Source organism: Podarcis erhardii (assembly GCF_964252035.2).
Source record: "Podarcis erhardii genome assembly, chromosome: 16".
In the NCBI taxonomy this organism is placed as follows: Eukaryota; Metazoa; Chordata; class Lepidosauria; order Squamata; family Lacertidae; genus Podarcis; species Podarcis erhardii.
In genome coordinates this window covers 33,713,626-33,739,205 of record NC_138514.1, presented here as the reverse complement: position 1 = coordinate 33,739,205, position 25,580 = coordinate 33,713,626, and the positions used below count along the sequence as shown (strand labels likewise).

The 25,580-nt window shown below is 45.2% G+C and overlaps 1 protein-coding gene and 1 long non-coding RNA gene across 6 annotated transcripts in view; one reads left to right on the top strand and one right to left on the bottom strand.

Annotated features, from left to right (window-relative positions):
• The window catches only part of USP32 (ubiquitin specific peptidase 32), a 122,346-nt gene extending 99,855 nt beyond the window's left edge, over positions 1-22,491 (top strand). For all 5 annotated transcript variants that reach the window (XM_081844044.1, XM_081844042.1, XM_081844041.1 and 2 more), the window contains exons 18-34: positions 121-202; positions 1,405-1,479; positions 2,307-2,445; positions 2,783-2,888; positions 3,234-3,407; positions 4,887-5,061; positions 6,590-6,741; positions 7,271-7,385; positions 7,468-7,679; positions 8,476-8,660; positions 9,688-9,774; positions 11,348-11,468; positions 14,796-14,987; positions 15,589-15,883; positions 16,682-17,100; positions 17,778-17,870; positions 18,723-22,491. In XM_081844044.1, the coding sequence (XP_081700170.1) occupies positions 121-202; positions 1,405-1,479; positions 2,307-2,445; positions 2,783-2,888; positions 3,234-3,407; positions 4,887-5,061; positions 6,590-6,741; positions 7,271-7,385; positions 7,468-7,679; positions 8,476-8,660; positions 9,688-9,774; positions 11,348-11,468; positions 14,796-14,987; positions 15,589-15,883; positions 16,682-17,100; positions 17,778-17,870; positions 18,723-18,896 (2,796 nt within the window). In that variant the 3' untranslated portion in view covers positions 18,897-22,491. The remainder of the gene's footprint in view (positions 1-120; positions 203-1,404; positions 1,480-2,306; positions 2,446-2,782; positions 2,889-3,233; positions 3,408-4,886; positions 5,062-6,589; positions 6,742-7,270; positions 7,386-7,467; positions 7,680-8,475; positions 8,661-9,687; positions 9,775-11,347; positions 11,469-14,795; positions 14,988-15,588; positions 15,884-16,681; positions 17,101-17,777; positions 17,871-18,722) is intronic.
• Positions 22,062-25,550, bottom strand: LOC309331822. Its single transcript, XR_014151992.1, has 2 exons — positions 25,490-25,550; positions 22,062-22,986 (listed from the first exon to the last, which is right to left on the bottom strand). It is a non-coding gene; the product is annotated as an uncharacterized lncRNA (long non-coding RNA).
• Between the last annotated feature and the right edge of the window lie 30 nt (positions 25,551-25,580).

Genomic DNA, 25,580 nt, shown 5'->3' with positions numbered 1-25,580 from the left:
CCCAGTGGACAGGGATGATGGGAGCTGTAGTCCAGCAACAGCTGGAGGGCCACAGGTTCTCCACACCTGTTCTAAACCAAAAACTGAAAGGCTGCTGTTCCCTTTCCCCTGTCTTTGCAGAACTACCTTACTCTTCTGGACGATGAGGACCACACGTTGGAATACCTGAGCATCCAGGATGAGCAGCACTTAATAATAGAAGGTATAAGAAATAGGGAAGCGGTCTGGAGCCAGTTTCTGTGGCACAAAGTGTTTTCAGACACCTGTTAACCAAATACTTATTTGTTTATGCCAACTACTACACTTTTCCCAGGCTTTCTGTTCTACTGCCCCCTTTTCAATAAGCCATATTAATATATACTGTACATAATCCCCCCTATGCTTCGTGTCTTATGTCTTTAAGAAGTCTGTATGCTTTGTACTTAGCAAAATCTCTTGATTTAAATGCCACCTTGAAGCCTAAATAATTTCTTTTGGCATAAGCTCTTATGAGCCAGAGCGCACTTGGCCAGAGACAGTGATATTTATCCTCATTTGTCAGATAACTTGGTTACAGGCAGAAGGTAGAGATGGCTGTAAGTAGAAATGGGAGGCCGGCAGGCTCAGGAATCCAGGAGAGAGCCCCACAGCTTTGCTCTGTGGGTTGTCATCCTTCAGCAAAAACATTTCCAAGGGAGACTCCAGCATGAAGCTGTTGAGTTGGGATTCACTTGCAGATTCCATCTTGCCAGGCTTGGGCTTAATAGAGGCTTGCCATGGGCTCACTCACCAAGGAAAGTGGTCCCCCCACCCTTACCAAATCATTCTGTGCTAATGTGGGAGGGGGGCTGTTGGTTTGTTCTTGTTTTTATGACATATTTTGTCTTCTCATTTTGTAGTTTTATGTTGCAAACCGCTCTGTAATCTTCGGATGAAGGGCTGTGTACAAATTTCAAACAAACAAACAAACAAACAAACAAACAAACAAGCATTTACTTACTTACTTTCGGTGGCACTGTAACCTTTCCAGAGAGCCAAATCCAATGGACTATTATTGAAACCAGGGTTTGGTTAATAAACATTCTTCCACCATGGAAGTTTAAAGATTTCTCATAGCCCAGTGAGGATCTGTTTGTCAGGTGCCTTTATAGCAGACATAGCTAACATGGTTCCTTCCAGCTGCGGCTACAATGCGCCTCATCCCTGAGCATTGGCCGTGCTAGTTGTGGCCAATGGGACTTGTAGTCCAACATCATGTGATGGGGCTGCAAATTGGCTACCCCTGCACAGCTCTTGTATAGGAGAACCTTCAGAGAGGCTCCCAACTCTTGCTGTAAATGTTAGCAGCTGCCTATTACTGGATCGGCTGCATCATGAATTTGAGGGGAGTGTTTATCCCACTAAGCTTTGTTCTGTGTTTTTCAGTTCGAAACAAAGACATGAGCTGGCCAGAGGAGATGTCCTTTATAGCAAACAGCAGTAAAATAGACAGGCATAAGGGTAAGTGTGTGCTTCCCCCTATCCAAAGAAACAAAAAATATCAGCAGCTGGTTGACACATGCATTGAAACGAGGTGATTGGAGCCCTGAGGTTATAGACTGGGCTGAATCGCCTCAGATGGTAATTCATATTTCTAGATGCTACCTTTTTTTTAAAGGAAAGGCAGCCTGCAGGTAGAAAGCTAGCAGATTTGGGAATTGTAGCTTAGACTGATATTTTCTGTGCCTTGTTCTTTTAAACTAAAAATGCAGGAAGTTCAGAAGCGACACCCATCCCTGTCCGACATTGCAGGGCTTACAGCCCTTTTAGTAAAGAGGCTAGATACAAATAGCGGGAATCTGTTTCCGCACAACACAGTTTTGGACACGGCTGCTCTTCTTTCGCCTTTCTCCCCTAGAGTTTATTTGTTTAAAAATATTACTGCATAGGCGTGTGCATGTGTAGCCTTAAAACACTATATGCAGGCTAGTGTACCTTTCTTCCCAACATAAAACAAGTTTGTAATTTATATCCATTTGTCATCTGACTATAGAGCACATTCAGGTGAATGTGACCTGTATGTCCTACCCAAAGTAGGAAAGTTGTTTAAAGTTACTTGAACAAGAGAAACCAAGCGTGCTTCCAGTGTATGCCAGGGGAGGGGGCATCAATACCAGACAGCCTTGGGTCCCATCTACAGCCCACAAACAAAATACTTCCCCACCATTGGTCAGCCATTTTTATTTCCACAAACCTCCCAGCATAGTATCCCTCTGGAGCATTGTGGGGAACATTTACATCAGGCAGCAAGGAGTAACATCATCTTTGCAACCCTTCATCCTTTCCAGTTCCAACGGAAAAGGGGGCCACTGGCTTGAGCAACCTGGGGAACACCTGCTTCATGAACTCCAGCATCCAGTGCGTCAGCAACACGCAGCCTCTTACCCAGTATTTCATCTCTGGCAGACATCTCTACGAGCTCAACAGGTAACTTCTGTATATCACACGGAAATGTTGTGCCTTCCAGATGTTACATTACAACTCCCATCATGCTGGTTGCTGGGGATGATGGGAATTGTAGTCCAGCAACATCTGTCGGGCTGCCACATTGGTCCCCCCTCCAGTCCCTCTCTTGCCATGCTGGAAGCTTAACAGCGATGCCTTAAAAGTGTTACCTCTCCTGTTCGTCTGCTGTGGCACACTCCAGGATTCCTCCCTCTCATTTTGTGCAATGTGTGGAGTGCCTCTCAGCATGCTTTTCCTTTCTTTCTTTTTTCAATGCAACAAATGGCTAATTGGCTCAATTCATCATTATGCATTCCAGGACAAATCCAATAGGAATGAAGGGACATATGGCCAAATGCTACGGGGACTTGATTCAAGAGCTATGGAGCGGGACACAAAAGAACATTGCTCCTTTAAAGTTACGGGTGAGAACTGACAAGTGTTGTCGTATATTCATCTGCAAACTAATTATAAGGTGGCTCTGCAGCCTGCACCATGAGAGGCTCCGTGGGGGCAAGCAAACTAGGCAAACCAACCCCTGCCTCCTCCCTAACATCACTGCTGCCACCAAGTGGCTGCCTTCATTTTTCTCCGGCTGCTTCCACTAATCAGCCTTTTAAGCTCCTGGGCTTTTAGCTGTTCCAGCCTAGTTTAAAGTGGTGCATGGCCCTTGCCTTTATCACTGATTGTATTGCTGAGAATCTGTGGATTAGTAATCAGAAAGAGGCTGCAGTCAAGGCCACTGACTTGTGTGTTTTGCTTTCTTTCAGTGGACGATAGCTAAATACGCTCCCAGATTTAATGGCTTCCAGCAGCAAGACTCTCAGGAGCTCTTGGCTTTTCTTCTGGATGGTCTCCATGAGGATCTGAACCGAGTGCATGATAAGCCGTACGTCGAACTGAAAGACAGTGACGGCCGGCCGGATTGGGAGGTGGCAGCAGAGGTGAGTGTGTGCTGGGCCTCTGCATGTGGTTCTTCCTCCTCTCCACCAATCCATGGCCTTTTCCTGTGCTGTTTTCAGGAATTGTAGTAATTATTATTGTTGTTGTTGTTGTTGTTGTTGTTGTTGTTGTTGTTGTTGTATTTATTTATGCCCTGCCTTTTTCCATGACAGGATTCAAGAACCACTAAAAACATAGAAAAAGCAATGGTTAAAAAACAATTAAACATTGATAGAACTCATATATAGAATCTATGAAAACCACACACATAATTACAATAAAAACAGCATGGCAACAGCCCTTTCATTAAAAGCAGTCAGTTTCCTGCTGGCAGAAGGAAAGCAAGGAGGGAGCCAGTCTAGTTTCTCTAGGGAGTGAGTTCAAAGTCTGGGGGCAGTCACCCAAAAGGCCCTCTCTTGCATCTCTGCCAAAGCATGCCGGTGAGGATGGTGGAACCGAGATGAGGGCCTCCCTCTGCTGTTGCTGCTGTGCTTCCCCTGGAGCATTCCTTAAAAGCATTAAGAAGAAGTGAGGTGTTGGAATGGGCCAGCAGGGCTAAAAAGGACCAGCTGCCCTTGGTGTGGATCCTCAACCTACTTCAGCAGGCCCCCTTAATTGACTTGTGGGCGGATGTGAAGATACGGCAGGGTGATGTGGGTTTGTGCGCACACACACGTGCTGAAACAAAGCAGTGAATACTCTCAGGTGTATTATTGCTGGTGAGCAAAAGGATGGATGGAGTCCTTTCATAGGTCTTAGCCACCAGCACAGGCTGCAGTGGGGTTGTTGGGGTTGTTGTTATGCAGTCAATAGTATGATGAGTTTTAGGGCTTGGGGGCCTCATGCTCTGACAAACAACTCCTTGGGGGATTTTGATCAGATTAGGCTTTTGCATGGGTGCCCTCCATGCAGAGGAGGTGCTGCGGTTCATCTGAACTTCATACCTGCTTAGTCCTCCCTCAGGTGGTCAGCCAGTGGGCTGTACAGCTTCAATCTGCAGGGAAATTTCACATGATGAAATGCTGCTTTGTAACTAATATATATATATATATTTCTTTTTAAAACTCTGCATTTAGAAAAATAGAACTTTCTCACACACATCTAGATTTCTATGTGCAAGGATTTGTTCATTTATTGACCCAAGCAGCATTCCTTCCATGCGCCTGTACCTGCAGACTGGAGTGATAGACCCCACCGAGAGGCTGACACCAGTGTGAGGACTGCCTCACAGCTAGGTGGGCACGTTATAGGAAACCTGGGAGCACCAAAATCTCCCTCATGTCGTATTTGCACCAAGAGCAGCTATGGGCCCTCCAGTGTCCATTGGCCCCAGCCAGCATTGGCCACTGGTTGGGGACAATCAAAGTTGGAGTCCACCCTTCACTGGATGCCCTCAGGTTCCCACTGTGAAAGTATTGGGCATATATCTCCTTGTTCTATCGACTGCTCTGCACAGGTTTTATTTCCCCCTTTTGTTTCAGGCTTGGGAGAACCACCTGAGGAGGAACCGCTCAATAGTGGTGGACTTGTTCCATGGGCAGCTGAGGTCCCAAGTGAAGTGCAAGACCTGTGGGCACATCAGCGTCCGCTTTGACCCTTTCAATTTTTTATCTTTGCCCCTCCCGATGGACAGCTACATGCATGTTGAAATCATAGGTGGGTGAAGATTCTATGTACACTGTGCTTTATGGGCAGGTATGAGCCCCAGAGGGACTTACAACCTAAAATGCAGTGGTTTGACTGCTGATTGGGACTGACTCTCACCACCATGTTCTACCGCTGCTGAATGAATTGCACTGGCTGTAAGTTGTTGGTTCTGTTGTACTAAGTTCTATACAGCTTGGGACCCCAGATATCATCACTCTGCAGTGGCTGTTCGAAAAAAAGATCCCTTTTTGGGGGGAAGCTCATTGGGCTAGATCCAGACTAAGACAATTTTGATTGTCTTCTTTTGAAATCAACTGGAGAAAGATAGCCATGGCTTGCTCCCTACTGAAATCAGTTGGACTTAAGTGCAGCTAATTTAGAATCCAAGCCCAAGAGTTGTAGTACTTGAACCTATGCGTTCGGAAGTAATTGCCATTAAGTTCACTCTTCCTTCAGTGTTGTGTTAAAGTTCCTTTGAAATTTAAAATGGGCATCTTCCCAGTCCAAATCCCAATTTTCCTACATTTTTATATTTCTAGCAGAAAACTACAATGTAAATGTTTAATACTTGAGCTTATACAAAACACATACATTGGGGGTGGGGGAAGAGAAAGAGTATTCCTAAAACTCAAAAGGGGTGGGGATGCCAAAAGCTGTGGAATGAATCACAGGTTAAACGTAAAGAAAACAGATTATTCATATGTTAATCAACCTTTGCAAGCCTGACAATGCTGTCCTTCACATGTATACTCAATTAAGTTAAATGCAGCTTTCTTCCACATACATGAGTATAGGATTACAGCATGAGTTACATGATTTTATCACTTTAATCAGACAATATGTGTGTTTATAGATACATGCAGTGTTGCTTGTATTGTCATCCTGGGACTTTGAAACTGGCTAACAGAAACTAACAAATTTGTACAGGTTGGATTTTTGTTTTGAATGGTTTGAATATCTGAAAAAGGAAATGTGCAGTACTGTCTTAGAAAAAGAAGAAAAATACGAACTTAGATATTTTGGTCTACTTTGAATCATACAGAACTCTCCCTATAGAGTCTTAGAAAGGAACCCTTCCAGGTATTCTTCACGGTGACTTTCATTCCTTGAACATGTACAGGGAACCGAGGTCAACAGAGCAAACTTCAAGCAGCTGGAGAAGTTGACCTTGAGTGGGTTAGGAGGACAGATCTTTAAAAATTCTGCTTCTCTGTGGATCTTTAATGCTTTCTACCAGGTTACATAAGTTAGAAGGTTTTTTTGGTGCATCCACCACCGCCCTGGATGAAATCTGGGTTTCTCAGGATACCCAAGAATCAGTGTGCAGCTGATGCACTGACTATGCTCAGCCTTGGATATTAGTCACAAGTTGCAATCTAATAATCAAGGAGCACTTACCTGGTTCTCTAGCAGAAATAGCACTTTTTAAAAAAACGAACAGCCAGTTAAACAGAATTGGGCTGGTTAAACTGGATTTTTTCAAATCTCTTGCCTTTTATTTCCCCACTCACCCCCCTTTTTTATTTTGCTCTCCCAGTAACTAAGCTAGATGGGACAACTCCCATCCGATACGGACTGAGGCTGAACATGGACGAGAAATACACTGGCCTGAAAAAGCACCTCAGCGAACTTTGTGCCATGAAGCCGGAGCAGATCCTCCTTGCGGAAGTGCACAGCTCCAACATAAAGGTCAGGATGCTTTTGCTGCTCGGGGCTTTTAAAAATGCACTTTTTAATCCCCCCCCCCCAAGATGAAACGAAACTAGTCTAAGAACAGTGACTTTCTTAAGACACGGATTATTTCCGCCTGCACCCTCCACTCCAATCATAGATTATGTCAGACTCCAACTCTCACCAGCCCCAGAGAACACAGAGATGATAGGAGTTACACTTCACAAGTTCCCCATCTTTGTATCCAACTAAGTTTTACTCAGAATAGACCTATTGAAATTAATGGACCCAAGCTAGTGGCGTCCATCATTTCCAATAGGTCTGCTTGAGTAGATTGAGCACTGACCACAACCCATTATTTAATTTATATGCCATTTAATGCCCAGTTGGCTTCTAAGAGATTTACAGGACATTAAGACCAACAGCAAACTTTGTTTAAAAAACAGAATAATTATGGTTAAGCAATCCCATTAAACGTGTGCATTTTTTATTAGCCTCATTGGGGTTCTCTCTCTCCCTCTCTGTCGCTTTCTCTTGCTTTCGAAAGAACTTTCCTCAAGACAACCAGAAAGTCCGTCTCTCGGCAAGCGCATCCCTGTGTGCATTCGAGGTACCGATCCCTGGATCCCCCACGTCAGCTACTCCAAGCCCTGTGCAAACAGGTAAAATGTCCCTGCATGGATTTTATAAGTATAGTCGCAGTCAGTGGAAACCCGTAACCAACACCTTTGCCCTTGGGTTCAGAGTTCTGCAGCGTGCCGTCAGCCAACGGGATGATCAATGTGCTGATGAATGGCGATCTTCCCCGGCCAACCCTGATCCCGAATGGGATGCCAAACACAGTGGTGCCATGCAGGATGGAAAACGGCTTCTCCAATGGGATGGTGAACGGCCATGTGACCTCTCCCTCCGACAGCCCCTTCATAGGCTACATCATTGCTGTCCACAGGAAAATGGTTAGTGGGGAATGAATGCGGCTAAGATGCTTGACTGGTGTTCATGCATCTGCCGTTTTCCAATATGGTAGATGTCTGCAGAAGGTCACAGATTCAGTCCTTGGCAACTCCAAAGGAGGGCTGGGAAAGACTTGTCTGAAACCTTAGAGAACTGTGACCCAGTGGTGTGGACCAGGGGTGGGCAAGCTTGTCAGGTCTACTACAACTCCCAATATCCCACCTCTCAGATCCAGCCACAAAAGGAATACAATTAGGGTTTGTTGTATCTACCTGGCTTTTTATTAGAATCCCAAGCTCTCTACAAACCAGAGCCAGGTGCAACAGACATACGATTAGAATTAAAGAACCACAGTGTCTCCGAGCACATTCTGATCTGGAATTTGTTTTCAGTACCTGAAATGAACTGAGCTCATGATCCTTCCGCACGCAGGTTCCCTCCTGGCTAGTGTGGCAAGCTCATTTAGGTGGGAAAAGTCATTTTGTTGTGTGTGCAATTGGCTTTGGTTGGCGTTGAATGTGATGGTGGGGTTATGGCAGCGAGCGTGCAGATGATTAGCGGCGTAGACTCCCCCAAAAAGCTCAACAACTCTGTGCAATCTCCCCCCCCCCAAAAAAAAAAGCTCAACAGCTTTGGGCAATTTCCCCCCAAAAAACATAGGGGCATGTTATACATGGAAAAATACAGTAGTTCCCTGCTATGAAAGTAGCCCTCCTGAAAAGTGAAAAAATCATATCGTATTATTAAAATGAATCTTTTTCTTCATCTTTTTAAAAACCCCTTTAATGATCAATGCAGATGAGGATGGACAAGTATTTCCTTTCATCTCAGAAGAACCGGCCGAGCCTCTTTGGAATGCCACTGATAGTTCCGTGCACCGTTCATACACGGAAGAAAGACTTGTATGATGCAGTCTGGATCCAGGTGTCCCGGCTGGCAAGTCCCCTCCCTCCCCAAGAAGCTAGTAACCATGCACAGGACTGGTGAGTTACATGCCAGGATGTCTCAAAGGAGGAGGGGGTGATCTAGGCACCAAAATGTCTCTGCAGGGCTCTTGACATCTTAAGCCAGCATGCCAGTCTTTGGTGCAGTGAGACATTGGGTCTTGGACTGGGAAAACCAGACCCAAATCCTTGCTCAGTTCAAGATTATTAATAAAGTCCACTGACCTTCAGGTTCCAGAGTGCAAAAGAAAGCTTAAAAATATCAGGGAGCTTGCCAACTGTATATTTTTCCTTCTTAAAAATATTGAACACTATTAAGACCAAATTGAAACGAGTGCCCCTTAACAATTCTGTGAAAAATTGCTTACGAGTCTTTGTAGCTTGGAAATGCAAACTTTGCAACTGTTTCGATTCTGTAAGATTGTGTATCATCTGTTAGCCAGGTAGACCTTAAAACTCTGAAGATTGTGCTGGGAAGGGAGGGAGCACAAGGAATGAGTAGACCAGTCTGGTTCTTCTATTTCTAGAAATATTACACAGGAGTAGCACTTCTACTGGTTCCTAACTCTCTATCACATAGGCAAAAGTAATTTTCATAAGAAATGCCATTAAATCCTCCTCCCAAAATTTCTGGGGGAAAGATTATTAGCATGAATTAGTTGTGAAGGTTTTGCCTTATTTTGGGACAAATGACAACCTCAGGTACTTGGCACAACCTCAGTCTGGTAGCTCAGTAGATTACTTTGGACCAGTCACACACTTTAGCCCAATCCACCTCAGGATGGTTGAGAAGGAAAAAAATGCAAGAGGTGGGGGAAGAGAGCTATATTTCATCTTCAAATACTTTGGCATTGGAGTGGCTTAGAATCCAACCTGGTACCCTCCAGTGTTTCAGACTATAGCTCCCATTAGCCCCGACCATTGACCCTGCTGGCAGGAGCTGGTGCCCAAAATATCTGGGGGGTATGACAGGCATAGAAGATAAAACTAGGGAAAGACTATCATTTAAAAAAACTTTTGCTTGTTACAAATAATCGTGTTTGTGTGTTCATTTATTTATTTAAAGTGATGACAGCATGGGATACCAGTACCCTTTCACTCTACGAGTGGTCCAGAAGGATGGCAATTCGTGTGCTTGGTGCCCCTGGTACAGGTAAGCATAGGGTGGCCACTTGGCAAGTAATAATAATAATAATAATAATAATAATAATAATAATAATAATAAATTTGTTTTTTTATACCCCGCCCATCTGGCTGGGCTTCCCCAGCCACTCTGGGCGGCTTCCAAAAAAAAAATATTAAAATACTGTAATACATCAAACATTAAAAGCTTCCCTAAACAGGGCTGCCTTCAGATGTCTTCTAAAAGTCTGGTAGTTGTTGTTCTCTTTGACATCTGGTGGGAGGGCGTTCCACAGGGTGGGTGCCACTACCGAGAAGGCCCTCTGCCTGGTTCCCTGTAACTTGGCTTCTTGCAGTGAGGGAACCACCAGAAGGCCCTTGGTGCTGGACCTCAGTGTCCGGGTAGAACGATGGAGGTGGAGACGCTCCTTCAGATATACTGGACCAAGGCCATTTAGGGCTTTAAAGGTCAGCACCAACATTTTGAATTGTGCTCGGAAACGTACTTGGAGCCAATGTAGGTCTTTTGTGGTCTCGGCGGCCGCTCCCAGTCACCAGTCTAGCTGCCGTGTTCTGGATTAGTTGTAGTTTCCAGGTCACCTTCAAAGGTAGCCCTACGTAGAGCGCATTGCAGTAGTCCAAGCGGGAGATAACCAGAGCATGCACCACTCTGGCGAGGCAGTCCGCAGGCAGATAGGGTCTCAGCCTGCGTATCAGATGGAGCTCGTAAACAGCTGCCCTGGACACGGATTTGACCTGTGCCTCCATGGACAGCTGCGAGTCCAAAATGACTCCCAGGCTGCGCACCTGGTCCTTCAGGGGCACAGTTACCCCATTCAGTAAAAAAAAGTGGGTGCTTCATCAGGTCCAATTAGAAATCTGTCGTTCTTTGGCTGAAGGGAGAGCCACTCCCCTCTGTCAGCCTCACACCCTGCCTTCCCTTTACCGTCTTTGTTAGGGTGGCCCCTTGTATCTCTAAAAACAGGCAGATCTGTGAAGACCAACTTGGCCATGTTAATCACCTTCACAATATCTGTGTACTGAACTGCTGTGTTTACACCATGTTCCAAATCTGTTTGCATTGTGCTGGATTAGGAATTTAGAAAGTCAGATCACTGCTCCATCTAGCTCGGTATTGTCCGCACTGGTGACAGCTCTCCAGGGCTTCAGGCCTGCCTGGAGATGCCAGAACTTGAACCTGGGACTTTATGCAATCAGAGCACACGATCTGACGCTGAGCCTAAAGTAAGATTCTAGTCCTTGTGATGTTTGATTTAAATAGGAGCTTAGAAAGCTGCCTTATACAGAACCAGGATTGTAGGTTCATGTAGCTCAGAATTTACATTGGAAACGGCTTTCCAGAGCTTCAGATAAGGGTCCCCCCCTGCCTTGCCTGGAGATGCCAGGGATTGAACCAGGGACTTTTCTCATGCCAGAGAGGAGGCTCTGCCACTGATGGGTCTTAACCTAAAGCAGCCCACACCTGTCCTGTCCAGATTAACTGCCCATCTTTTGCATTTTCAGCCCTTGTCAGCTTTAGGGAGAGTTTCCCACCCCCTCTTCTCTGCTCACTGCCTCCTCCTTCTTCCCCACCCCCAATCTAGGTTTTGCCATGGCTGTAAAATCGACTGCACTGAAGAGAGAGTTCACATGGGGAATGCCAACATCGCTGTTGACTGGGATCCCACGGCACTTCATCTCCGCTACCAGACGTCACAGGAACGGGTAAAAATATATATATAATTGCAAAATAACCCTAAGCAGATATATGTATATGTGTTCTTTCTGACAATGCATATGGCTGTCTTTTTAAATAAGTGAGTTCTGGATGTTTTTGCTGCTGAAAGTGGAAATGCTGCTCTGCTCTAGCCCACAGAGTTGTGTATTTAGTGCTTCCTTCCCCATACCAACCTGCTCAGGTGCTTAGATCATCCTCTGAGGTCATCTCGGTGGTCAGGTAGCAGGGTTCTAGTATCTTATCCTTCTAGCTGGTTTAGTGCCCAGATGTGTTGTGTCTTTGTACACCCGTGTGCTTGTTTTGCTGTGTGATTCTTTGCTTGTGTGTTTGTGTGCTGTTGTTTTTGGGGTGAGTTTTTGTTTTTAGGATGCATACCCCACATTCCAAATCCCCAGCAGGATAGCTAACAGCAGAAAAAATGAGGTTATTTCCCCCCAGTGAGCACTAGCATTGCTGTTGCTGTTGTTCATCTTCCTACGAAGCATCTCAAAGCCATTTCACAATACAATAAAGCAATTGCATCTGTAAAAAGCAGTGGCATGATTACACATTAAATAAGTTATGCAATACAAGAAATAAATGAAAACAACTTTCAAAAACTGAAGCAGCAATAAATGACAATGAAACCACTGAAACACATAAACACAATAAAAGAAAAAAAATCCTACTTAAAATTCCATGCATTAAAAACAAACCACAAGGGTTGGAGGAAATTCAGTTTAAGATGCATTACTTGGATATTCCTACTTTCCTTAGAAACGTAGGAAACTGCCTTGCACCGAATCAGACCACTGATCCACCTAACTCCAGTATTGCCAACACTGGCTGGCAGCAACTCTCGAGTGTCCTAGGCAGGGCTCTTTCCTCAACCTGGAGGTGCCAAAGATTGGACCTGGGACCTTTGGCCTGTAAAGCTTGTACCGTATAGCAGGCAATGCCCTTCTCACATCTGCAGTCACCAATCGGCATCGGCTCCAGATTTTCTTTTCACGTGAAAACCAAGTTCCTAGCCCTTATGGGTGCTACAATATATTTGAAAGCATGTGAACGCAGGAAGCTGCCTTACAGCGAGCCAGATTATTGGTCCACCTAGGTCAGCATTGTCTGCAGTGGCTCTCCAGGTTTCCATACAAGCTCCTTTTCCCAGCCCTGCCTTGAGGTGCCAAGGGTTGAACCAGGGGCCTTCAGTATGCAGAGCAGATGCTCTACCACCGAGTCTGCGTCCTTCTTCATGATGGAACTCAGTGGTGGCATCAGAGTTTCCCATGCTGGGTTGAAATAAGCCACACAAGTACAAAACTTCTCCTGGCCCTGCTGACGCGGGTCATCTATAACAGGGCTGGGGAACCTGGACTCCATCTCTCATCAGCCCCAGCCAGCATAGCCAGTGATCAGGCATGATGGGAGCTGTGGTCCAGCAGCAGCTGAAAGGCCACAAGTTCCTTCTGAGTGCTTTGTGAAGTCCTGACTGGTCAGTGGCGGACCACATAATGTGCAGGCAGGCTCAGTCCCTGCCATCTCCGGGTAGGTCTGGGAGAGACCCCCATCAGAAACACTGGAGAACTGCTGCCAGTCAGTACTGGCAATATTGAGCTAGTGGGGCCAGTGATCTTCTCACAAGGCAGCTTCCTCCAGAGGTTCTCTTACAGCAGTGTCTGTTTTATTAGATCAATTTGGTGCTCCTGCTTTTGCATTTGTCTGACAGCATGGAGCTTCTGCAGCCTCCTTAGCCGCCAGCCACTCTCATTGTCTGGGATTTTTTATTTTTTTAAATTAGCCAAAAGGCTTTATTGGCTGTCACGTTGCATGAGGCCACCCCTTCTGCCTCTGCAATGGCCTGAAATTGCTTCTGAAGGTTCTTTCGTCTCACTGCTGGCTCAGAGATTTCTGGACTGGGTGGAGGGATGACTGAATAACTTGGGGCTCAGAATCGCAGCAGACTGAAAACGGAAAGGAGAGAGCAGCAAATTGGAGTCTGCATGGCCCAAGGGCCAGGGCACTTCGGCAGACAGGGCTTGACTCAGGTTCAAATCTCCATGAACACACTGAATTCGCTTGGATAGCCTTAGGCTAGTAGGTCTTGGGAGCCACCAGTCTACAGAAACAAGTTGGTCACATTATCAAAACTGTTCTAGTTGGTATCACTTCAGTTAGCAATGGGGATTCACCAGATTGAACATGTGGGTCCCCCCCTCCATTTTAGGGGAAACCATAACTCCCCATGCTTAGAAAATTAAAGACTGGGGAAAGTGAGTCAAATACCCTTCACCCTGACACCTGTGTTTCTGTGGTTCGGGACCCCTTGTTCTTCCCATATGAAAGGAGCATTGCTTTACCTGCAGTCTGAAATGGCATGTGGCCAAGGAGTTTATTTCATTTTACTTCTGACATTTATGAACCGGCCTTCACCCAGAGGTCCCAAAGTGGGGAATAGAAAAACGTTAAAATCAAACAATCTTTAAAGCTAAGAATTGATAAAATTCACTTGGTAGCACTTCTGCCTACAGTGCACTTCATCCCTCCCCAAAGAAAGTGTGTTACTGCTTGGGAAGCTGCTCTGTACTGGGCCAGACCATTAATCCAAGTATTTTGGTATTGACTACACTGACTGGCAGCAGCTCCCCAGGATTAATGACAGGATTTCACTGCCCTGCCTGGAGATGCTGGGCATTGAACTTGGCACCTCCCGTGAGCCATGCATTCACTTTGCCACTGAGCTACTGTCCCCGTCTATAGGTTCTCCTTCCGAAAATGAAGGTGGTGCTTCTGTCATGAGGCTCTCCTTCCACAAAACTCACTCCATATTTTCATTATTATTATTAATTTTAAAAAGGCTAATTCAGGCTGTGAAGCAAAGCAGTGTACATTAAGAGATCTTTCTCTGGAAGGAGACAAGGAATCTAAGCTAGGGTCAAAGGAGATGACTTCATCAGCACCTCACAGCTACCGGGAACAACGCTGAACTTGCCCTTTTCCTGAATCTTCTTGAACTTATTTAAAAAATAAGAAAAACTAAGTCAAGAATTTGTAAGAACTTAATATAATCTGATATTGCAAGTTCACTTTATTTTAAGTAGTTTGTAAGTTTTCATGGCACTTTGTAGGTAATTGTCTCTTTCTCACATATTTGATAAATGCTGTAAAATAATTTTAACAACTGTGTGAATATTTGTTGCCAACGTGCTGTACGAGTTGCACTATCTTTATTAACGGCACAGGTTGCATTTTTCTAGCAGGGTCAGAGGAGATGGCATGTTTCTAAGTAGGAACAAGCCATCAGAATTCCTCAGGTGTTTGCCTTGTCACCCATTCAGATGGCCGAGGAGCACAGGAGTGTGGAGCAAAGCCGGCGCGCTCAGGCTGAGCCAATCAACTTGGACAGTTGCCTCCGGGCCTTCACCAGCGAGGAGGAACTAGGCGAAGATGAGATGTACTACTGTTCCAAGTGCAAAACTCACTGCTTGGCTACCAAGAAGCTGGACCTGTGGAGGCTTCCCCCTATCCTGGTATAATTCAAGGCTCTCCTTTTCCTTTCCATTTTTACAGCCAGGCTGTACACTGCTTCTTACAATTCTTCGTTTTTAATTGACCCTATGAAGCTGGCTTCTCGTGGGTCAGGCCACTCGAGTTCCATCTTTATTTTATGTAGTGTTTAGTTCCTACTTCTGGATGATTACTGTCTCCCAGAGCTGACACTGAAGGCTGGTTCATTAGCACAAATGGGGCAGCGTCCCACCAACCTCGTTCTGCCCTCAGCCAGCCCCCACTTCCCTGCCTTCTTACTTACATCCCTTCTGGCAGTGGAGGCCCTGCCTGTCAGTTTCCTCCTCCTCAGTCCCATGTTGTCCTTGTAGAACATGGCATGGAGGAGAATGGGGGCAAGACTAGAGCTAATTGGCTTTGCCTGCCATTGGCTCTGGCCCCATATGCTGTAGGTCTTCCTGTCTTCTGCCTTGCCAGCTCTAATGAGCACCAATTGCCGCTGGAGGTGACTCACGTTAAGAGAGGCGAGAAGGCCTGCCATGAGGCCTGCAAACTATAAAAAGACAAGACATGCTAATAGTTGAAGCGTTGACCTGATCCTGCCTCCCACATCTCTTATTCTAGATAATCCACTTGAAGCGTTTCCAGTTTGTCAATGGCCGCTGGATAAAATCCCAAAAGATCGTCAAGTTTCCCCGAGAGAGCTTCAACCCGAGTGCCTTCCTGGTGCCAAGAGATCCAAGTTGCTGGCTGCAGAAGCCGCTGACTCCCCAGGTTGACGATCCCTCTGAGACCCAGATTCCGCAAGATGAGTGTCTGAGGATGGAGGTGCAGAGCGTCCCGGTGGCCGGGGAGGGCGATGTGCTGACCAGGAGCCCCTCTTCCCTCAACACTTCCGGCGTCTTAAATAATATCAAAGGTAGGGGAGAGGAGGGATCTCCGCATTGGGCTGGATGGAGTAAAATGGAGGACTGGTTAATACTGCCATAGATGTGTCCAACCAGCCTCTGCTGGGGGCAGGTGATTCTGCTCCATCTCCACATGCCGCTGTGTTTTGACTACTTCAGGACCCCACAAAATTACCTGCCCTCGAAATTGGCTGTTGTTTTCCTGCATGAGTCACTGCACTGGGCTTGCCAATCCAATCTGCCTTTGGTGGGAGCAGATAATCCTGCCGCATCTCTGTACTGAGTGAAATTAGGTCATTTCCATCACTCCTGAAGTAGACATATGCTGCAGAATTGCTTGCCCTTAGAAGAGGCTGCAGGCTGTGTCTCTGTGTGAGTCACTGGTTTGGGCCTCTGGGACACACACACGGTGTAGAGGTACATGGGCTCACATTTTGACTGAGCTGCTTTTGCAGGAATGAATTCTCAAATAGTCTGGCAAATGGGCCTTCCATAAATGGTGAAGTTAACCATTGAAAATGCTTTCCTGGATCTAGGAGTATGTAATGTTGCTAAATACCTCGCTACTAGGTTGTATACCAAGACACAGTAGTGAGCAAACCCCTGTTGCTAGAGCTAATGAACTTTGCAAGTTAAGACCTAGAAGTCTCTGTGTGATGCAGCCGGCTGCTTTACCTAACCCACTGATGTAAAAGTTGTTAATAGCTTTGTTTTAGGATTAAATGTGGGCAGTTTAGTCTTGTCTGTTCAGCTTTTTGCCACTTTCTCCCTTTCTCTCACTCGCACACTTGCTTATTCACTTCTTCCAGCGTCTCCATCTCCCGGGCGGAAGTGTGCAACTGGCTGTCCGTCGAGTAAAAACGTTAGTCCAACTGGTAGCCCCAGGACTTTGGGAAGAAGCAAAGGGCGGCTCCGGCTCCCCCAGCTGTGTAAAAACAAACTGTCCAGCAGCAAAGAGAACTTGGACATGACCCGAGAGAACGGTACAGACCCGGACCCTAAGGTCACCCCCGACCAAGGAGACGGCTTCAGCCGAGGGCATGCTTTGGGGGGTAGCCAGGGCGAGCTCTTTGCCGCTCAGGACAGCAGCGAGGTGACTTTAGCCAATGGATACCTGTGCAAGCAAAACTCCCATAGCAACGGCAGCATCAACGGGGAGGAGGAGATGGTGGTTGACCAAAGAGGAGAGATCTGTGTTAACCCCATCTACAGCCTATATGCAATTTCGGTAGGTGACTCACTCTTGGGTGGGAGACTGCACTGGTTTCTTAAAAGCTTGGATTTTGTAGAAGGGCAGAAGGCAAGTCCGCCATTGTGCAGGGTGCCCAAAAGGCAGAGGTGGGTAAGGAAAGGGCTGGGATGAAGGCGTCAGAAAGGCATCGCCATGAGGCAGGTGGCAGGAATAATAAATTGGTGCTAAATGTGCTTCATTTGCCAAAATTCACATGACTTGTAGGATTTGGCTTGGCTTGGGGTGGGATTTTGAGGTCTCTCTTCAGCACGTCAAGTAGAATGTGGGTGCTGCAGGACTCTTGGCGGGCATAGAATCAACAAGGTACAATTCAGTAGCTTGTGCCCTCAGAGCCTTTATGAAATGATGCAAAATTCATCAGATCGTGTGAGCTAATGGAAGTTGAGGAACACTTATTGTCTGTGCCAGGGTTGGGGAACCTGACGCCTTTCAGGTGTTGCTGGACTTCAGCTCTGATTGTCCCTGACCATTGGCCATGCTGGCTGGGGCTGATGGGAGTTGGGTGTCCCACAACATATGGAGGACCACCAGCATTGGGGTAACCTGTCGGGGGCAAAGGGGTGTGTGTAAATAAATATAGAACAACACCGACTACTGCTACAAACTTGTTGATTGGGCCAGCAATACAAAACTGCTTTTTCCTCCCCTTCCAGTGCCATTCAGGAATTATGGGAGGAGGTCATTACGTCACTTACGCCAAAAACCCCAACAGCAAGTGGTACTGTTACAATGACAGCAGCTGTAAGGTAATCTCCTTTGCCTTCCTTAAGAAAGAATGTGAGGGCAGTCGTGATGATGGCCAGGCATAAGAGGCGGCTGCTCTGACCCACGTGTGACTGTATGTGGAGTGAGCTCATTTTCCCGTAATTCGGATGATTCAGATAAATAAAACACCCGGTGTCAGAGATATTAACTCTTTATTAAAAAAAAAAAACCAGTGCAAGCCTAGTGGTCAAAGCAACTCTTCCCGGTAGGTATTTCCACAATGAGGTAGTTGTGAGGACTGAAGGTCCCTGCCTTCCCGCTGCTCTCTAAGACTCCTCCTCTGGGTCTTTCCCCAGCAACCTGAGGCTTCTTCGTCTTGTCTCTCTTTGCTATGCCCTCTTCATACTTCTTCAAGGGGAGCAAGTCGCAGCAAGAGGGGGAGACTCCCTGGCTTCTTCATTTTGCCTCCTCTCCAGCCTTCTGATTCTGGACTGTCCTCTGCCACAGCTTCTTCCTGCTCACTAAACCCTGATACTTATTAAATTTGTATACCACACTAGACCTGTAGATCATAGGGCGGTTCACAACATAAAAACACCTCTTCACTTGTTACCTCTTCACTGTCCTCCCTCTGACCACTCATCATTGTCCCACCACCAATCCCCTGGCTCTGAGCAGTCTTCCCTTGGGGCTTCTCTTGGGGGGTCCCCAGCTGGTACCTCCTTGGCATCCAGCCAGTCCATGACACTAGCCCTGGGGGCGGGGATGGTTGAGATTTTGCAGTTTCCAGACTTGTGATCCACCTAGCTTAATTTTTAAAAGAGCACTTTTTTAAAAAAAGGGGTTCTTTGTTGGAACAAAATGAGCATCCCCTCCTCCTCTTCCTCTTCCAGGAATTGCATCCTGACGAAATCGACACGGACTCCGCCTACATCCTTTTCTATGAGCAGCAAGGAGTGGACTATGCACAATTTCTGCCAAAGATAGACGGCAAGAACATGGCAGACACGAGCAGCATGGACGAAGACTTTGAGTCCGACTACAAGAAGTACTGCGTGCTGCAGTGAGCGCAAGCCAGGGGAGGCGCCGCGGACCGCTGCGAGGGAGCGCCCTTGAAAAGTCGCCTCCCGTTTGGCAAAAAATGAAAAAAAGTGGTTTTTAGCAGAGCGGAAGAGCTAAACGTATTTTTTATTTTTTTATTTTCCTCTCATGATCTGAAAGCACAACTAGAAGAAAAGAGAAAGAAAGAATCCCTAATTACATAGTAGCTCACAGGTTGAGATAGCTTTGGGTTTTTTTGTGTTTTTGTTCAGATCTCTCCATACACATTGATCGGGGGGGGGGGGAATAGCACCCATTGGTTGGATTATTTTTTTTTTACCTTTGGCTTTTAAACTAGTTTGATGTAAGCAAACTAGGACCAAGAAAGCTTAAGTTGTAAGTAGCCCAAATAAAAGCTGGCCCAGAGTAATAGAAAGGTGTTTGCTTCCCTCCCCCCCTTTTTAAAACAAAAACAAATTACCCATAGGAAGAAGAAGAAGAAGAAAACCAACCTTTTTGGATGCTCTCTTCAGATTTAAGACGATTGAACTTGTAGTGTTGTCTGTAGACAACATGAATTTGCTACCTCCTTTTTCTGAAGTTTTATTCCATTTTTTTAGTGGCAAGATAAGGAAAGCCCAGGATAGGCGACCTGCACAGAGGAGCAAACATCATGGCTTAGGGAATTTCCTGCCTTTTCTGTTCTTAACCCCACTGGTCTCAGTTTGGTTTGTTTCTTGGCTTTTGGTTGTGTCAGTTCCACCCTTTTGGATGAGCCGTGTGCTTTCAGAATGGCTTGGAGGGGAATTTCTCCTATCCCCTCTGTGATTTTGTGGCTGATATGATGCCATCCTACTCACGAGAGAGTGGGGAGAGAACAGGGGGTTTATTTGGCATTCATCCCCAGTCTGAAGTCAGGAGGCCCTAAGCTTTTCCTGGCATCAATGTGTGATCTGCCCTCCTGCCTTATGTGAAAGTTTGAACATGCATATGGGCCCACTAGTGCCCCATCTTAGAATCTACGTCACACAGAAGTTTGCTCCTAAGATCTCAGGACTGGTGCAGACATAACACTAGTAAACTAGTAACTATGGTTGAGATTCCAGGAGGGGAACATGGGATGCTAAACTAACAAATCTATAAATCTTGGTTGAGATGGGAACGCTGCAATGTTTACTCATGTGCTTGTGGAATTTATGTTGGGCAAGGGGTGAGTGGAGAGGGGAATGACAGGTTGCTCTGCCCCCGTCTTCTGACCTCTCCACCATGGTTAGGCGTTCACAGGCATTTCTTCTGCTCTGGCCTTTAGACCCCAGAAAATTGCCCCCCAGATTCAAGTTTGTGAGCAGTGTGAAATAGTTGTGTGTGTGTTGTGTTTTTAATTAAATTGCACTTTAAATGAAAGGAAAGGATAATTAAAACTCCGACATAAGTTAATTTTATTACTGCCAAGTGTTTTTGGAGTGAAGGATGAGGGCACCTCTTTTGCTTAAAGAGCAAGAAATCCTGCTTGGGTAGCTATTACGGTTTTAACATTGAAGTTTATCCAGTCTGCGAGCAAACCTAGGCATGCTTCCCTGCTGCATCCCATGACCTGGAAAGAAAAATAGTGCCCCATTTCTTCCTGTAATAAGGTTGGCATTAATTTACAACTTTTGAAAGCCAAGTCTGTTGTCCCGCCAATGGAGTTCGTTTGTAGGAAGGTCTGCAAAAAAAGAGATCTGCATCAGAACTCCTTTTTGACCATAAATATCTGTGAAGAAAGGTGCTTGAATCCCTGCAGACTTGGGCCCAACAGACTTCTTCAAAAATCCACTAGCTCAGAAGTAAGAACTTTAGTAATTGGTCCCCTAGTCTGGGAGCCCAAGTGACTCTGCCATTATCTTCATCTGAATTCTCTTGCTATTCCAAAGCACCCCTCTAAAGGACATTGTTGAATAAGATAACTCGTGAGTTTAAACAGGGTTGTAACTCCTTAATTTGTCAGAATAAGCAGGCAGTGTCAGGGTTTGAGTGTTAATTTATAAACTGGAACAACAACAAAAAGCCTAGCTTTTGCTGAACTGCTGAACTTCTGTTTGGCCTGTACCATATGAAAATTTCAAGCAGGGACTCCGATGACTGAATGGCTCCTGTGGACAAAACAAACACACTTGGAAAAGTTGCAGGTCAGGGAGAAAGCTAAGCAAACACACTTGTCCCTGAAAAGCTAGATTTCTAAGTAGAGGATTTTTTAATTTTATTTTTCCATCGAGTTATATTCAGGCATCTGAGCAGCCTAGGCACAATTCAGTGGGAACTTGGCCAAAAGTCGCATTATTTATTTGCAATATGCTTTTCTGCCACATCTACCATGAAACAGAATCATTTAGCTTAATCACTATCAAGGCACAGCTTTTGCTTCCCTGTCTCCTCTTTGATTGAGCTTTCAGGGTTTACAAACATTTTTTTTTTAAGTTGCTTTTCTTGACCCCATGCAACTTTCCGACAGATTCAGTGTGGGGCTGCTAGCTGCGTCCCTTTATGCACTTGCTTGGGTGGGGGGATGTTCTGAGACCGTCTGAAATCTTTAGACCAGGAGTAGGGAACCTGTGGCCCTCAGCCCCAAAAATTGGCCATGCTAGCTGATGGGGGTCAGGGTCTGGAAACACCTGGATGGGCCATAGGTTCCCCACCCCATGTCAATATCCCATGTCAAGTCATGTGGTGGCGCTGGCATTTCACATAGGGGCCTGTCCTACACACATGTTTGTGGGATGCCTTGATCCTCTGCCAATCAGGATCAGGGGAGGTAGCATGAATCCATGACTCATGGCTACAACCTCTGTATAGAGTCAGGGACATCCTCCACCTTAGGAGTTTTGGCAGCGGGCGAGTGTCTGACTTGACTCTTTGGAAAGTCCATTTCTTTAGAAGCTAAATTTGGCCCTTGTTCGGGCATTGATCTTTTTGATGGACACCGTTTCTCAGTCTAGTAATTTCTAACAATTAGGTTTAAGCTTTGCCAAAGGTGGGGTGGGGCGATTATTGAGCACCCGGTAATAACACTTCAAGATGGCTTGGGTAGGTGCTGCCCCTGCTGGTAATGTTCACAGGGTATTGCTCCTAAATTTATTTTCCGCAGGGCAGTGAGGTTGGAGAAAACCAAGCCTTCCAAACTGGCGGAGTTTCTGGATTCAATACTATTTTGAGACACCCCGATCTGTTTTTCCTTTTACAAACTCCTCCGAACTCGTCTTCAGATTAACTTTCCTTTCAGAACTTCTCTTGTCACTGAAACGATCTACTAATGCCATTTTAAAAATCTGCCATGCTTTGTTACATTGATTCTTAATTATTATTTTTAAGGAGAAACAAAAATTAAATTAATTCCTAAATTTAACAGGGAAATTTATTAAGTTAACTCTTAACCACATTCACTTTGTAAATTATTGTATAAAAACTTATTGACAATGCACTGAATTTAGAAAGACCATGTACATAAGTACTGTGTAAATAATAAAAAAGTATTAATGTATTGGAATATGAACTGTATAAAAAAAGTCCAAGTAACTGTATATGGAGTGAACTTGTTTATCTGTAACTATATTATTCAAACAAATTAAATACTGTGGATGCAAACTGCTGCCTCAATTCCTTTCCCTTTTCTTTTCTAGAAATTTCTATTAAAAAATGAGTGAGTTGACTTATGATCCGTTTTATGTTCCCCATCCATATTTAAATAAATATACATTTGGGTGGAATTTGACCATCAAAAAGATGTCGCTCCTTTCCGTGTGGTGAAAGCATGAATTTGCCATATGGGCAGTGCCTGTTTTAGCTGCAAAATAAGTTAGGGACATAGTATGTAATTATTACATAAAGTGCCTAAAAATGGATGAAACACTGAACCTACCTTGCAAACCAAATAGTCCCTTTGTGGTACAGGAGGTCCCATGCTCCATCCCTGGTATTGCCAGTTAAAAAAAGATTTGATAGCAAATGGCAGGAAAAACCTCTATCACTCTGCCAGTCAGGTTTGGCAATAACATGATAAGTTTGGCTAATTGACTTGGTACAGGGCGGTTTCCTCCACCCATGAAGCAGCAGTATCATCTGCAGTTGTCCATGGGCTTCCTTGCAACACAGAACACAAAAGTTAAATCTGCTGAAACCACCTTTTCTGCTAAGTGGTAACTATTCTGTAGGAAGGGGGGAATAGGTTGAGGTTTGTCAGAAAAATATTTCGCCACCAAGTTCTTTGCAAAGGGTGGCGATGTAACCAGCATCAAGACCAGCTGGTGGCAGCATCTGCTTCTGAAGTTCTCCCAAGGTTCCTGCTGCTCTTTGCAAATTGACCACGTGAAGAAAGTTAGATACACACGGATGGGAGACAAATTTGATTCCGTTGGCATTTCAAGGAGAACTTACAGGCTTCAAGTTTTCCAACCAATCCACGAACTGAAACGCTCATCCTTTGAAATTTGCCCTTAAGCTTTCACAATGCAATTCCAATTTTCCTGCCATGTAATATTTATGTGCAAGAATGCATAGGCTAGCTACGGTAAGGTGTGCATAAAAATAGTGAAAATATACCAATATGCATTATATCAGGACTTTGCTTTGAAAAGGGGTGTGTTAGGCAAAACTGAAAAACTGAAATGTAGAGAGTGGGTGTTTCTTTCCTAGAGATTAGTCACTCTCCAAATGGCCATCAGGATTTTCTTACATTAGCATGTACAGTAATGGATAATTTGGGCTGCAATTCTATGCTTACCTGGGATCAAGCCCCTTTCAACACAGTGGAGCTGATTTCGAAGTAATTTTGCACAGGATTGCATTGCTGTCCTGCCTACATTAATTGCAGATTATTTGTGACTTCCTCTTTTCCCAGTCATAGATAATTATGCCATGATTATTTTTATGGTGATGGATAAAGCTACCGGACAAGAACCTTTCTCTGTTTTTTCTCTGTGCTGCCCATAAACAATGGATTTATAATGCAAATGTATGAATATTAGGTAGAAATTCTTAAGGACTTTGATCTTTGTGAAATCCTCTTGGAAATGACCTCTCAGACTAATAGTGAGTGTTGGAACTAGGACCTGGGAGATCTGTGTTCAAATCTCCACCCAAGCCATGAGGTTCGCTGGGCGATTTTGGGACAAGACACAGCCTCTCATCCTGAGCTTCGAAGAAGAAATAGGGGAGGAGATTATCCCATGTATACTACCTTGAACATCCGTGGAGGAAAAGTGGAATAGAAATAAATTTACAGATTGGGAAATGTAGTTTCTTAGGGGTGCCCCTCACACTGCTCCAGTTCCCAGAGTTCGCTGGGAAGAGGGATTGATGGCTAAAACACTCTGAGGACTGTATTATTCTGTGAGGAGAATTAAGGGGCTCCTCACATCTCTCAGCCCCCTGGTCAGTTCCTGCATAAGCACAACTTCCAATCTGACAAACTAACAGGAAAGATTCAAAATCGGCGGGACCAGAGATTCACAGAAGACTGGAGTAAATTTACAGATGATTTGAAAAGTATTTGTCATGATCAAACTATGTTTGTAGGTTTGCAAGAAGTTTTGTGAGGAGAATTATTGGAACTATTGCAAAAATGGACAAGGGGGAGGGTGGATAGTTAAGATAATTAAAGGCAATATGAATTTAAGAAATGCATAAGAAGTGGCTAAAATGGTGAGTCATCAGAGGTGCTGAGGGAAGTCCCAAAAAAATTGTATAAGTGATGAAGTTTCGTGGTATGTACTATAATTTATATGTTAAAATCAATAAAAAATTATTATTAAAAAAAAGCACAACTTCCAATCTAGGCTTGGAAAACCCAGTCGCAACTTCCGTTATGTCGCACCCATCCTGAACGCAAAAAAGGCTAGTGTCAGTACTGTGCAACTTTTTTTGTACTTGGGGAAATCTATCACTTGTTCGTTCCTTTACAACGCTGAATTCAATTTTTGCGCTGTAAGGTAAAGGTAAAGGGACCCCTGACCATTAGGTCCAGTTGTGACCGACTCTGGGGTTGCGGCGCTCATCTCGCTTTATTGGCTGACAGAGCCGGCGTACAGCTTCCAGGTCATGTGGCCAGCATGACTAAGCCGCTTCTGGCGAACCAGAAACGCCGTTTACCTTCCCGCCGGAGCGGTACCTATTTATCTAGTTGCACTTTGACGTGCTTTTGAACTGCTAGGTTGGCAGGAGCTGGGACCGAGCAATGGGAGCTCACCCCGTTGCAGGGATTCAAACCGCCGACCTTCTGATCGGCAAGTCCTAGGCTCTGTGGTTTAACCCACAGCGCCACCTGCGTCCCAGTATACTGCGCTGTAGTATTAGCTTTAAAAAAAAAGGTTTCCTGCTGGGATTCATACAGGTGCCCATGAGAGTGTGTGCCAGGGTGCCTGCCAGTAAATTTGCCTCTGTAAATATCCCCTTGAGAACCTTCATGGTAAAAGAGGCTGTTTGCTCTTCCTGCTCCATTCATGTTTATACCAGCTTGGCCTTCTCTGACTTGAACATGCCTCTTGTATTATTTCTGAACAGAGGAGAGGGGAGAAAAAGCTGCTCTTTGTGAGGGAGCAGTGACTGAAGTAAGTGCCTTTTCCTCATTAATTTGAGCTGTTTACACCATTTTGTGGTCCTCCCTCCTTTCCTGCTCTTTAAGATGCAGCAGCCATTTTGAGTCCTGCCACTCCACACGGCAGCCATTTTGTGTTGTG